At 43.8% G+C, this 12,729-nt stretch overlaps 1 protein-coding gene across 1 annotated transcript in view; it reads right to left on the bottom strand.

Moving 5' to 3' along the window:
* LOC138497282 (dynein axonemal heavy chain 5-like) overlaps positions 1 to 12,729 on the bottom strand; it is a 1,499,851-nt gene that overhangs the window by 761,919 nt on the left and 725,203 nt on the right. Inside the window, exon 47 of the mRNA XM_069620634.1 lies at positions 2,887 to 3,104. Within this exon, the coding sequence (XP_069476735.1) occupies positions 2,887 to 3,104 (218 nt within the window). The remainder of the gene's footprint in view (positions 1 to 2,886; positions 3,105 to 12,729) is intronic.

Consider the following 12,729-nt stretch of genomic DNA (forward strand, 5'->3'; position numbering starts at 1 on the left):
CTCAGACCCCAAGAAAGCAAGGCCCACACGGAATCAAATGCTTAAGATGGGGACTCCCGATCCCAGCATGCAACAGTATCCAGATTATGACGACGGTTGTGTTGCCGGAGAGAAGAGCAAGTGCCTACCCCTAGGAAATCCCGAATCAGCAGGCAGGTGGAGTGGTGGGCAAGAACTGTACCTGCTGTGCAGCGATCCCATGGAGCAGATTGACAGACAGAGAAGGAGTCAAGCCATTTCCGCCTGGCTTGATTTCCGTTGTCTGCCAGCTTGCTGGGTAGCAATCCATGGCCTTCCCAGAAGTAGGCAGAACTGTGACAGCCTCAATGAGACCCAGATTTGACCTCTAGGGGACGGGGGATCTAGCCAATCAAATATGCCTTAATGAAAGGGAGAGGAAGGGAATGGCTTTAAAAGCGCAGGGAAGAAACAAGGCAGTGTGGGTTGTTCGGGTGAGGTCGAAGTAGGCATAGGTGGGTCAAAAGGCCAGAGAGGCGTGTACTGCAGGTGGGCAGGGTGTGGTGGGAGACCTTTGGTGTGTATGAAGGTACAGTGCTGTGGAGATTGCAAGAGTAGTACCAATTTTGCCCCTTGCCTGTGAGTGAGAGAGCGAGAGAGAGTGATAGATGGGAGGGGGAGGAAGAGTATTTATGAAATGAGTGAGAGGAGGAGTAAGACAAAGGGTAGGAGAGGATTGAGAGGAGGAGTAAAATCAGGAGAGAGGTGTTGAGCTGATTGGAAGATGGAGAGGAGGAGTAGAGGGAAGAGAGAGGAAGAGGAAAAGAAAACTGAACATGAGAGGAGATAAATTGCATGAAAAGATGACTAAGCCATCCCGGCTTATGCCATTTAGGGTACAGGGACCATCCCTAGACTTGGAGCACCCATTCTCCTTCTATGGTTGACCCTAATAAAACAACAAAAAACATATTTACTCTGTCATGTGATTTGACTATATTGCTGCACATAGTACTGGCTAAGAGTAATACAATATTTAATTTGATCAGCACTACTAAAATAACTAAAATTCTTGACATACCAATCCCCAATTTCCCTGGAAACTAGGAAAACCTTTGAAATATTCTTGCATTTTTTTTCCACAACTGAATCTTCCATATAGGCTTTTCAATTTTGAATTTTGTAGAGAAAGAATATGGTACAGCAAGAATCTCGAAACTTCATGATGTAGAGGCCAACCAAGCCAGGTTTCCAGGATAACCAACGTCTATTAAAATAACTCCTATTTAGATTCACTGTTTTCAAATGTATTTTTTGGGATTACCCTGAAAACATGGCGTGGCCTTGGCTCTTTAGGATTGGCATTGGAGACCTTGATACATTGGTAACAATGAATTGAGAAGAAAATCTCATAATAAATGTACATGTTAGGATAGTAGGACCTCCAGGATACATTTTGGATTTTATTAGTTTAGTCTTTAACTTTCTTTGAGTATTATTGATGAGAAAATGAGCATTAAATAGCCGATCGAAATTGCCTGGTAAAACAATGCCTAAGTAGTCAATGTGATGTTAAATACTTGGTAAAATTGATAATTCAAAATAAGTATTTCTTTTTTAGGTAGGTTCAATTAATGTGTCTGCTATACTACCAAAAATGTCTTCTGTACTCACTATTAAATCAGATGGTATTGCCAGTTTTGGTTGTGAGGAAAGGGGCCCTGTTCCTTTTAGTAATGAATGCAAAACTCTAATTTAATAGCAAGGGGTTTATTCTATATTTGTTAATTAATATTTTATACAGTCTCTAAGCGCGGGACCAGAAATCAAACCTCTGTTGATCTGCATTGTTTTGATTCCAAGACACACACGTTGCATTGAGCAATTTTTTACGAGTCTGTTGCTCCTATTCGTTCAACGATTTGCTCGATTTTCGGTGCCCTCTGGCTCAGCAGTGGGAGAAGCACTGGGTATGCCTGCTTAGTTGTTTGGCATTCCTGGTACAGAGGTGGATGGAGTCATTGACGTCCCTTTTAGTGCATTGAAATGTGGGGTCTTGTTCGGATGCTCTATGCCATCATTTCTGTTGGCCAGAGGTTTCACAGCATCCTCATGCATTAGGGCCAATGGCCCTGCAAGAACCACTGAAGACCCATTCCAAGGCTGTGGATCAGAGACATCTGGCTTTCTGACTTTGACAGCTGCTAAACATACCTGCTATTGGAGGTAGTACAGGAAGAAACACTTTGTGCCCAATTCCACTGAGTTGTTTTCTGGCCTGTATGCCATTCTCTTTGTCAATTCCCTGTCCCTTGCTCCTCCTGGATCCCTCCTCCACCTTGCAATCACTGCTAGATCGGCTCTCAGTGCTGCTATATAACATGAATTTAGCTCACTGGCCTTTTCCTCAAGAAGAACCTGATACTACCCCCTCTTGGCTCCAACTTTGGAAGCTCTTGTGGACACTTGTGCCTCGTGTGGCTGTTCTCATGGACGTGGCATACTTATTTGCCGTTGCACTGTAGGAAAAACATAAGAAAGCAATAGGAGAAACGCTACAATGTGTAGATATGTATGTGAATGGTTGTGTCTATTTGTATTGCCAACCCAAGGAAGTAACTGCCAAATAAGGACCCTTATGCCCTAAAGAGAGTGATCCTGTTAGGTGTGCTACATCAACAAAGACACGACTAAAAGTATACAATCTATATTTCTTCTAATTTGTTATCACCTTCATCAACCTGAAAGCAATTCTAAAACAGCAGAGTGCTTAACATTTGGTACCCTAAAGATAAGCACAGCTCCCATCATATTTAGTTTGAACGTTCCTCAGTGACGCGAGAATACTGCAAAGGTTGAGGAACATTATTCACAATGCAGTGGGAAGGGTTACCTTGGCTATGCACACTACATACTCCCCTCCATTACCTTCTTTGCTTTCAAGGTTTTTCTCCAGAGAGTGGAAAAGATGCCGTCAGTCCAGTCGTTTGTCGCAACATCCAGGGTGCCAAACATCTGCGAGGCAGTGATCGCCTTGGGGTTCATGCGCATCTCCCTGTGTGGCGCGCCACAGTCTGTCATTGCTTTCATCAAGATGTTAATGCACTTGGTCTTCCCTGCACCACTGGGGCCCAGAGTCATCATGCCTGAAAATAAGATACAGGTCCATCAGAACATGATTCATGGAGAGCATGCAAAGATTAGTGGATAGTGAATGCTGGCATTTTCATTTAGGATAAATGTCCTTTTGAGACGTGGCTGGTTTCTGTGCATTACTCTGACAGCATTGGAGAAAAATAAAATCACAGTATAGCTGGCAGAGCACTGGTCGCTTCATGCCATACTGCACAAGTCTAGTGTCAGCGGTTAAGGATAAATCATTTCTGATCATTACCTACATATCACTTTTTTGCTCCCTTCATGCAGATGATGTAGACTTTTCCAATGAGCAGAAGTGCCCATGTACTGAAAATTCAGACTTGGCCAATGTTGATCGGGCTCTACCGCTGCTGGGCATGCAGTGGTTGCGACGAAGTTAGGGAGCGGGATCGCGCACTTCATCCCTTTGGTTTTGCAATGTCAGATATTAACGCTGATGTTCCAGCTATTGGATGGCAGCAGTGAGGAACAATAGTCTTCATAGCACATGCCATTGGGAAATACTGGCATGCACTCCTTTTTTATAAAGGGCATACATATGATCCAATTTTATATATGCATGTCCTTTAAATGTTATACATTACTTATAGGTCATAAACGTGAATTCATAAATGTAAAAAAGGTAGCAGGCACCCCTCTCTCGAAAGAACACGGCATGATAACCTGTTATATATTCATGCATTATATAGCATACATCACATGTGCATTATGTTTGTATTTACATTGCTCATGTGCCATGCTTACTATACATGTGGTAACTCAACGGCTTATACATTTATCACAAATATGTCATTAGAGAACTTATATGAGAACCTAAACCTAGCTAGTATTTATGCTATAAGCATCAAGTAAGGGGCCTATGGCGGTCATGTACCTTCTCCAGGAAGACAAGAAGATAACGCACTGCCATGGTTTTCACGCCACCCTGCGCCACTAACAGTTATTAGGGACTCCACAATTCAAAATGACACTTTAGTGTCATTCTGCCCCATCTAAAAGGTCCATTGCAGCACCACTAATCAACTCATGGGGAAAGCGTATTTGTACAGTACAGTCAGTGGAGAGAGATCAAAATCGGGCAACTTTGCCAAAAATCTCTATGCGAAAGATCTATTGTGGCTCAAAGGTGGGAGACCACCCATTTCTAAAGTTATCCATAACACATGGGGTCGTAGCCTATGTTATCTACTGAACATGTGCGGACAATCATTTAAAAGTCACGTGGAACTCTAAGGCATGGCACATCAGTGCGGAGGCTTCCATTATCTGGGGAAACAGTATCTGCTGCTAAATGCCATGTACAGGAAACGCATGGTGACGAACATCCAACAACATTCATAGACGATAATGGACCTGTAGTATTATTTATTTGATACAGCCCCTGGTTTGTCTGAGACCCATCATTAAATTTCAAAATAAATAGGCAAGATAAATATGGGTATGATACTGAAAACAACAACTTGATCAACTCTGGATAGGGCCTCAACAATGGTATCTGCAGGTACCCGCAAATTCATGCGAGCCTCAAGTAGGCTCGTAGACTCAGTGACACTGTCCAGGTATACACACATGTGGCAGAGCGAACTTCTTCTCCAATGTGAAATTGCCTGTGTGCAACGGTCCGTTCTGAGCTACCACACATGTTCGTTTGACTTAGCCTCACATAAGGAACCCCATGCTGAGGCCATCGACAGTTGGGAAAACTGGCCATCTGTGGAAACGGTGGAATAATGACGGTTGCAGAACTAGACCATGGGAAATCGGCCCGCGCTGACTAACACTCTCCGGTGTCTAGGAAGGAGGCAAACCCAAGCACCCCAGAAGAGCAGACACACACCGACAATGACAGTCATGTTGCACACGACTTTACAAAAACACGACCCCTCGTGGAACCATAATATGAAGGTGCTGCGATAGATTTTTTGAATACGACTGAAATAGTAAACAGGCATACACTGCCAAACTCCACAATTATTTTGACGGGGAATCTTCTGGGGATGGTACTCTTCAAGGGAGCTGACTCTAAAAGGAAAATAGCTTTTGTGAGCTTGTTGTCTTGCCTAGCCAATGCAGTGGCCAAAGTCAAGCTGCGATGTGATTGGAAAATCCCCCCAAGCTTAACAGTGGTGGGCGGGCGGGCGTGCGTGCGTGCGTGTGTGGGGTCGCACGCACACTGGATCACTTGAATGATTGCTACCAATAAGCTAGAACACCAATCCCAAAGGGGGTCACGGATTACATTGGTCTTTGATTAAAACCCCCCTCAGGCCTTTAAAACTGAGCATTGAAATTCTGCATATGAATGAGTATAGTTATCAGTGGACTAAGCCACCAATATGAAATTCCTGTATGGTAAGGTGGATGCAGAGATTCAATAGATCATTGTTCAAAAAAACAGGCAAGCCCTTAATGAGAAATGCTGCCCGATTTGAAAATCACTATATATTTTCACTTCTCGGACAAATCTTTCTAGTACATTGACAAGTATTCGTTAGAACAATGCCATCTTTTATGACTTCATTTTTTTTTTTTAAAGAAAGGGACCAATTTTAAAGGAATGTTGAGAAAATGCATTAGAGTTAAGATTAAACAATAGCAGGGTTTCAGAGAGCTTGATCCTTTCACTAACCACTGAATTTAATGAGGGAACTTTTTTTGCTTTAATTTCTAAGAACGTTAAGCAGCCTTTTTCAAATTAGCAACCACAAGGGACACTCTTCGATGTGAAAGGCCTTGTTATGGTGTGCACTTCACACAAAACATGTCTGGGGATGCTTGCAGTCTTTTGCAGAAGGGATGTGTCCAAGCAGTTTGGGCTGTACTTCCCTTTAAGGGTGGGGCCAAGCCTGATTTGAATATGGTCTTCTGTAATGGCTTGGCAGGTTGGAGAACAATGGTCTGGGAAGGTTGCCCTTAGCTATGGCAGAAGTTAAGATTAATTCTAAACCTCCCAACCACCATCTCTTGTTCATCTTGGGCACTTTACGCAGGCATATGACATGCCCCCAGTCAGAGGTCCATCAAAAGTCTTGTGTGAGTCACCACCTTAACACCTGTGAGAAACGCAAAGGTGTTGCACTTACTAGTCCCCTGGGATCTGTCGTCCAAGTGGCCAGGACACAGCCATCGCTATTGGATCCAGTTCCAGGGGCTGGACCAGTGAAGGAGGATTACCTGGGCAAGAGGTCTTCGGGGAGGGGAGGTGGGACACCGAGGGTTGAGAAGCAGTAGACTCTTCCTTGTAACACATTTTCCCCATCCTATCCTCTAGGGTATTTTGAAACTCAACCCCCCACCCCTTTTCCCACACAACCACTTTCTTACACTGTAACAGACAATGGACTAACACCAGAGCCGTTTACCTGACATGTTCCAAAACAGGGGTCAGGCAGAGTCAGGCAATGGACAATAACCACACACACCTGACAGCCTTTTACCTTCCCCACAGGGCTAAAAGGCGGAGAACAAAAGCACACTTCAAGCAAGCCCGAATTCACGGGGAGACAGCTACACCAAATCGTCAGTTCAAGCGGAGAAGAAAGGCAGTGAAACCTGGAAGGACAATGAAGGGGGAATTTCCCTTTTCACCTCAGACCTGCGAAGCCTCCGAAAGGGAAAGCATAAGACCATGCGGAGCAGCAGATGTCTATGGTAGACGCGTCCTTCTAATTTGACAACGCAGGCAGAGAGGCAAGCTGGCTACCGTAGTACTAACCTTGACTCCAGAGAACAAAGAAGCCAATGGGTTCAGCACAGCCGGTGAGTCAGAGGAAGCGTATAGTAAACCAAACTGTGTTGAGCCCAAGGTTGTAAGTAGCAACATTTTGAACGCAAGAAATTCGAAAGAAAAAGAACTTGTGTATGGGTTTGAACTTTAAAGAAAGCCCAGTTGAGGTCCAGGTGCAGAGTGGTTAGGCTCCATGTGGGCGGTCATTCGAAAGACTCTGGTCGTGGCTGGTTTATAAACAAGAAGGCCCTAGGAAAGGGTGGCGTGAGGCGTCAGAGTGGTCCTATAAGGGTTAGATCAAATCCCTTGTACAATCTAAAGTCTCTGACCCATGGCCAGAGGAAAGCTAGGGGACGTGACACAGACTGGTTGCCAATAAAAGCATGCATTGATTTCAAGATTCTCTCCCTAAAACACAGATTCATCCATAATAGTGCACCATCCTTCCTCACCCAATGCATCTCCAAAAGAGGCAAACTCCCCAGCCTACGTTCCTCATCTATTGTGATCTTAACCATCCCTAGATTCACGAGAAAAAGAGCTGGGTCACTTGTTTCATGGTCATTGCCGCCCACCCTGTGGAATGCACTACCTCTCTACATCCAAGAGCAGGCATCCGACCTCATTTTCAGAAAACTGCTAAAAACCCAGCTGTTTGATAAATATCATTAACCTGAAATTGGGGTATCTCCCTGGACCCTGCCTGACTAATTGCAGCAGTTACTATCAGGCTTATGTACCATATGTTTTTGCTTTGTTGTTTCTGTTGTCTAAGTTTATCAGCGCTGTGATACTTGCGGGTGTGGGCGCTGTCAATAAATGCAATAAATAAATAAATAAATAAATACATAAATAAATAAATAAATCAGGCTTTCCATTAAGATTGTGAACTGTGAAATAAGGCAAGTGTGAACCCGACAGAGGGATGCCGAAATAAAGCTAGGAGAAGGATGATGTAAAGAAGCAAAATATGAACTGTGTTAAAGAAAGGACGTAGTGAACCCGACAGAGGGAGGCCCAAACTGCAAGGAGGATCCAAACCCGACAGAGGGAGATCCTAGGGAAAAAGGCAAGACCGTTCAAAACCCTGTAGAGGGAGATCCCAGGGGCAAGAGGCAATTGCCCAAGATGCAAGATCACCGAGAAAACATTTGTTTATTTGTTATTTACATCAGGAGAAACATACCCGTGAACATTGTGTCGACAAGAGTAAACCTGTCGAGGATTGTCCGCAGTGGTGAATTGTTTTAAAGACCTTGAATGGTACAAGCAATATTTGAAAAGCTGTAGTGAACCCGACGGAGGGAGGCCCAAGTTGCAAGAGGGATCTGAGCCAGATGGAGGGAGATCCAAGGGGCGAAGAGCAATCGCCCAAGATACAAGAGTACCAAAGGAACCTTTTTGTTTGTTTGTAGCTGTGAAGCAGCAGGTCTTCTAAGGAAAGAGACTTAGCCTCTGAAAGGTGTTGATAGTGTTCAACTTGAACTGTGAACCTCGTGCTGATGAGGCCAAGGAGTGTACTGTGGAAGAGAGCCCGCATTATCCATTGCTTCAAACGTGGGGAAGGGAGACCCAGCCATACCATCCTGACTTATCATTTTGTGAACACTTCTTTCTTTCCTGATGAACATTATCCCACACTCTTTTTGTAATTTATTAGTAAGGATTGGCAATAGTTGTCTTTATTATAGGGCCTTTTTATTTGACAAGACGCCACTAGGGCTGCTTTATTATTATTATTATGATTTGATGTTTGTAGCTTGCTTAAATTTAGGTTTAATTAGGTGTTCATCTCTCCCATTATAAAGTTCAATAAACATCCTTGAACTGTGATCACTTGTGACTGTCTTTACTATTGCCACCATGAGTTCCTTACACACCCCAAATGTGGAAAGCATCTTGGTACATCATGTATACATCTTCTACTAAAAGTGGACATTTCCAAACAGAAAATATTCCAAACTAGTCTTTTTTCACAATATCAAATAAAGTAATACAAAATGGATACGGTAAGTGGAAAGTGGTGAGGTAAGGCTTGAGAAACCATTTCCCTCAAATCAGTGTTCCTTCAATGATGCCATCTCACAACTATTGTATTGAAAGTGCTTATGTGTGCTTCAACCCTGTGCCCCTTCAATTGCATGGAGGCATGTAGTAGATCACGAATTTAGAACCATAATAAGCTATAGGATTTTTCTTCAAACCTCTAAGACACACAAACTATCATTAATAGTGAAGAATCCTCAAGATAACGTCTTTTTCAATCAGTAATGTGAAATCTACTTTGGTCAGGAAGTGTCAAGGAACATTATGGGCAAAGGGTATCCCTCTCATGACACCTAATTTTCCTTGGGTTGTATTTCGTAGTGTGCTAGAACTGTCTGTTGTGATAAACGATCCACGACCTTTAGGAGATAAGCCTGCCACCCCGTCCACATTACCAAAATTGGACAAGGTGGTTTATAATTTGCTTGTGTTTCCAATCTGTTCGGATCCCTTCTGGTGTGGCAGGGGCGTGGGGCTGACTGATGGTTATACATCATTTTGTGATATTGGGAACAATAGAAATAATAAATATTTCAAGATATTTTGGATCAATCAAGTTTTCAAAGGAAGTCATTTATATTGGCACCAATTGGGCCTTTCAATTTAGGTTCAAGCACAACTCAATGTGGTGTGGGTTTTGAGTTTGGATGTGATTTTGTAAGTAGTTTTCTCATTTTGCTTCTAATTTATTTATGAGTATATTAAAATATTGTCTTAATCACTGAGTAGGTTGTGTGCATCTTCAGTATATTGTCACACTAAAATTAATGAGCATACATAATGGAAAAAGCAAATTTGTCCAAGAATAATAAATGAGCCACTGAGTAGATTTGAAGATCTTGACCTCATGTAGAAGCCGTTCAGCTTCTGAATCCTGAATGAAACTAGTTTGCCTACAACATTATTTTTATCAACAATCTGCAACAAGGGTTCTGGTTGAGTAAATTTGCAAGTACTGATCCTGCTTAGAACCCATCTGAACCCTGTGACTGGTTGAACGAACCATGATTCGGAACCTAACTTTCCACAATAATCAACTGTAGGATCCTACCTCTTCCTTTGTCTTGGATCAATGCCTTACTGTCCTATGTAGCCACCCTAACCATGAGCCACTGTAAAGCAAGCCCATTGCGATGGCACCCCTTTTGGACACTACCTCTAACATGCTCATGCGGAAGTGCCCTAAGTGCTGTATAATCTCTGAAAGTTAATTTTCTCTGTGGGCTCTACTTGTGTCACCATCCAGCCAGAAATACTCCTTGACCATTTTCTCCCTATAAGGACCCATATGGACGCTTCAAAGAATTGGTATACTCCTCGACCATTTTCTCCTTATAATGACCCATATGGACGCTTCAAAGGATTACCAAACATTAGTCATGTGCTGTCAACATTAATGGTTCTTTACAACACATGTTTACTATGGCTAAGGGCACAGAGAAGCCAAGCTACACCATCAGCTACGTAATGTGGGGACTGGGGCAGTATGGGGGAGGAGGCGGATTTCCCTAGTTCAGATACATACCTCGGGATGAGCCTGCAGGGGATCGTACCATTGTCAACTCTACACACAGTAACCATGTGAAATAACTTACCCTAATACCTGAAAAGGAATCTGCAATCCAGTTAAAGCAGGACCCACAGTGCCATATGCACATAGAAAGAACAACCAAGTGTAGTGATAGAAGATATCCAAATCGGATGGTTACCTTTATTATCACCCAGAAAGAAAAGATACAATACTTATCGATGTTTTAGTAAGTAAAGCCGAAAGTGTGATGGGATCCATACAGTCAATGGCTCTGATTTAGGAGACAAGCACGTCTGCTTCACGGTGTATAATTGCCTGTAACAAAATAAAGATGACAGACAAGCCTTTTGAAGGCTCAGCCCATAACGGGGCATATCATGCATGAGTCAATCAGTCACTCATGTAGAGAGTTACCCATTAAGCAACCACTAATCCCTATGGTGTAATCATGAAGCCCAGCTGCAACTTTTGCAGACGACCTAGCCCAGGAGGAAGAAGCAAGGGAATACATACACCTACAATAGAAGGGAAGCAGCATTGGAAGCTAGAAGAGCAGTATGGAGATGCAGCCGGAGGTGAAGCCTCACAGATCATTGGAAGTGCAGGTGAAGGTAGAGATAGAGACCTTGAGGTGAAGAAGGTACAGGTGCAAAAACATCTGAAATTACAGGAGAAAATAGAAGTACAAAAACAATTGGAGGTGCAGGGGACATGGCAGTGAGAATGGAATGTACAACAGGAAGCTGAGGTGTGAAGAGAAATGGAGGAGAAGGAAGTCGGGCAAAGAAAAAGCTGAAGAAGGTGAACATTGAACAAGACAAGAAAGGAGAAAAGCGGAGAAGAGGCTAGATGTGATGAACACCAGGGAGGAGAGTGGAAATGGCAAAGAACGAGAAAGGGGAAGAAGAGAGATGGTTGGAAGATGTGAGGATCAAGAGGGAACAACAGAGTATACAGAGCTGAAGGCAGAGCGGCAGAGGAAAAGAGAAACAACATTAGGAGGAAGGAAGGTGGAGAACAGATTGAGAGGATGTGCCCATCTTTGGAGAAGAGGAGAAAAAGCTAAAGACAAGGCAGAAGGGCAGTTGAATCTTCCATGGAGGTAAAGGGCCAGACAGACTCAGCCAGTAAGACAACCCTTTGTTTGAGAGAGGTGTGAAGGGTAACAAACTCATGGTGAGGCAGCAAGGAGATCAGCCAACAGCTACTACAAGGGATAGAAGCGAATCTTAGAGGTAGACCTCCAGACACCTGCAAGTGTCTGATCAGCAATGAGGGAAGATGGGCATGGCTGACAGAATCAGACCCTTGAGACATGGTGGTGAGGAAGGACTTCATCTGGCACAGGGGTCTGCATCCTTTGACTCTCCTGATTTTTTAGACTACAACTACCATCTGCCCTACTCAGCATATTCAATGAAAGATCATGGGAGTCGTAGCAAAAAACATCTGGATCGCTGTAGGTTACAGATCCCTGATCCATGAGACCATTTTACGCGTAAGCCACCTCGGCTCTGTGGCCCCTTGAAGATCTAGCCACAGCAAAGCCTGAGACTTCAACACAAGTGTCTACAACTACTTACGGTCATTATTCAAGACACGACCAGCAAGCTCAAGAGAACACCGGACACCGAAGAGTTGTGCCACAAAACTAAATGATACACACAGAGGAGTGACCCAGAGAGAGAAAGACTTTTTGGAACCATAACTATTCGAGAAAAACCAATACACCACTGCACAATACCGTCCACCAAAGCAGGGTAGTAGACTTTTGATTTTCCTAGACGGTGGGAAAATGGGGTGAGACTGGATAACATTCTAGGACTACCTAATTGAAAGTATAAGGACTTGGGGTGCCTGGGTCCCGGAGCAGCTGCGTACTCGGAGCCCATTATGAAGAATCCTACTGATCCCTCATTGAAACCCTGCCTAAAGTCTCCTCCCAGGTGGCCAGCGAAACGCAGATGCTTCCTGATCCTGACCTTGGGGTGTGGTATACTGCGAGAGGATCACCTGGGAGGAGACAAGGCCCAGGGTGGTAAGGAGATCCCATTGGATGAGACGCAGTATGCGTCCTTTGAAAGGGATCATCTTCCTAAATTGCCAAAACAGGTAATGGATTATTACCATTGTAAAGACTGGAGGGGGTATCTGTACTTCTGCCCTCTATATGGTAGGGGAAAAGCACAGAACACCCCAGCCAGGGCTCTCAATTTGGTAGCAATGGACGAGCAGCCAGACCTAAGCTTTCAGGGCGTGATATAGGCTGGTTCTTAAGTACAGTGAATGCCAAAGCCCCCACAAAGGA

This window comes from Ambystoma mexicanum, chromosome 5q, assembly GCF_040938575.1.
Source record: "Ambystoma mexicanum isolate Mex_15411 chromosome 5q, UKY_AmexF1_1, whole genome shotgun sequence".
Lineage (NCBI taxonomy): Eukaryota > Metazoa > Chordata > Amphibia > Caudata > Ambystomatidae > Ambystoma > Ambystoma mexicanum.